This window comes from Austrofundulus limnaeus, unplaced genomic scaffold (assembly GCF_001266775.1).
Source record: "Austrofundulus limnaeus strain Quisiro unplaced genomic scaffold, Austrofundulus_limnaeus-1.0 Scaffold1270, whole genome shotgun sequence".
In the NCBI taxonomy this organism is placed as follows: domain Eukaryota; kingdom Metazoa; phylum Chordata; class Actinopteri; order Cyprinodontiformes; family Rivulidae; genus Austrofundulus; species Austrofundulus limnaeus.
In genome coordinates this window covers 1-1,267 of record NW_013953672.1, presented here as the reverse complement: position 1 = coordinate 1,267, position 1,267 = coordinate 1, and the positions used below count along the sequence as shown (strand labels likewise).

Sequence of the window (1,267 nt, the reverse complement as noted above, 5' to 3'; positions counted from 1 at the left end):
GGATGCGCAGCCGACAAATCTGCGGCAACTGTGTGATGCCATCATGTCAATATGGACCAAAATCTCTGAGGAATGCTTCCAGCACCTTGTTGAATCTATGCCATGAAGAATTGAGGCAGTTCTGAAGGCAAAAGGGGGTCCAACCCGTTACTAGCGTGGTGTACCTAATAAAGTGGCCGGTGAGTGTAGATATATATGTACATGAGTCCCGACATCCTACCAGCTGGTCAGGAGCTTTACAGATGGAGTGCTGAGGAGTTTGTCTGGGAGGTAATCAATTTCTTTCATAATGTTGGCCAGTCTGACAGGAAGCTCCTGTCGCAGGAACACAAATGAGGTCTTCTCACATGCATTGGCAGAACCTGCAATCACATGAAGGACAGCAACAAAAAAAAAACCCGATAAATTAATTTAAAAAACACACACCAACTCTTTTAAAGAAACAAATCTCTCCACGTGTTTATGAACATATACTCCCAGAGGTTGTGCAAATGACAGGAGCACTTGTTGACGTGCAGCTGAGTGAACATGTCCTGCACACTCAGCAGCAGAGACAATAAGTAACATGAGTTATTATGCAACAGCTGGTACTGTACGTATTAGGAGCACGCCACACAACAAAAGTCACTGCTTACCAAAGTCAATGAACTGCTTCATGGATAAAGGAGAGGGAGAAAACTTGGAGAACCTCTCCACTTGTTTAGGTATCCCAGCTAGAGAGCCGTTCTTCAACAAAAACTGGGCGAACCTCATTTTGCTTCCCTTTGTGGACCCCCAACAACTGCCTCAGTTTTTGGGACGAGATGTTCTTTCTCACTCCGACACAATCCAGCTGTTTTCTACCAGCCGGGACAGCGGCTCGGCGTCCGGCAAAACCCGCTCATTTCATCCTTCAGGAGCCGGCCTCTCATGAGTTCCCCTTCAGTGTTTTCCCCGAGCAGTTTCCTTCCATGTTTCACCGACACATGTTGTTGTGTTAAAGATGAGAGAGTGACGTTGAAGCCGACCAATCAGCGACCAGGTTCGTCAAACGGTAGGCGGAGTCATCCCAACTGAACAGACTGCGCTGCAAACAACAACATCATCATCACATACCGATGACTTATCCAGAACTCACCTTTGATTTATTTGTTGTTTTGAAGGGCTGCTACGGTTATAATATCAGATAATAGTTTTTGGAAGCGGTGCGAGTGGTCATGAGTACGGAAGCGTGTTGCTATCAGGCAGGAAAAAAAAATTCCGAGCGCTATCACGTTATAACGTGATA

At 46.0% G+C, this 1,267-nt stretch overlaps 1 protein-coding gene across 2 annotated transcripts in view; it reads right to left on the bottom strand.

Moving 5' to 3' along the window:
• pdk4 (pyruvate dehydrogenase kinase, isozyme 4) overlaps nt 1-956 on the bottom strand; it is a 17,137-nt gene extending 16,181 nt beyond the window's left edge. The window contains exons 1-2 of one of the 2 annotated variants that reach the window (XM_014031557.1): nt 636-956; nt 221-362 (exon numbers count right to left, since the gene is read on the bottom strand). In XM_014031557.1, coding sequence (XP_013887011.1) covers nt 221-362; nt 636-753 — 260 coding nt within the window. In that variant the 5' untranslated portion in view covers nt 754-956. The remainder of the gene's footprint in view (nt 1-220; nt 363-635) is intronic. The other variant, XM_014031558.1, reaches the window with a different exon arrangement.
• Between the last annotated feature and the right edge of the window lie 311 nt (nt 957-1,267).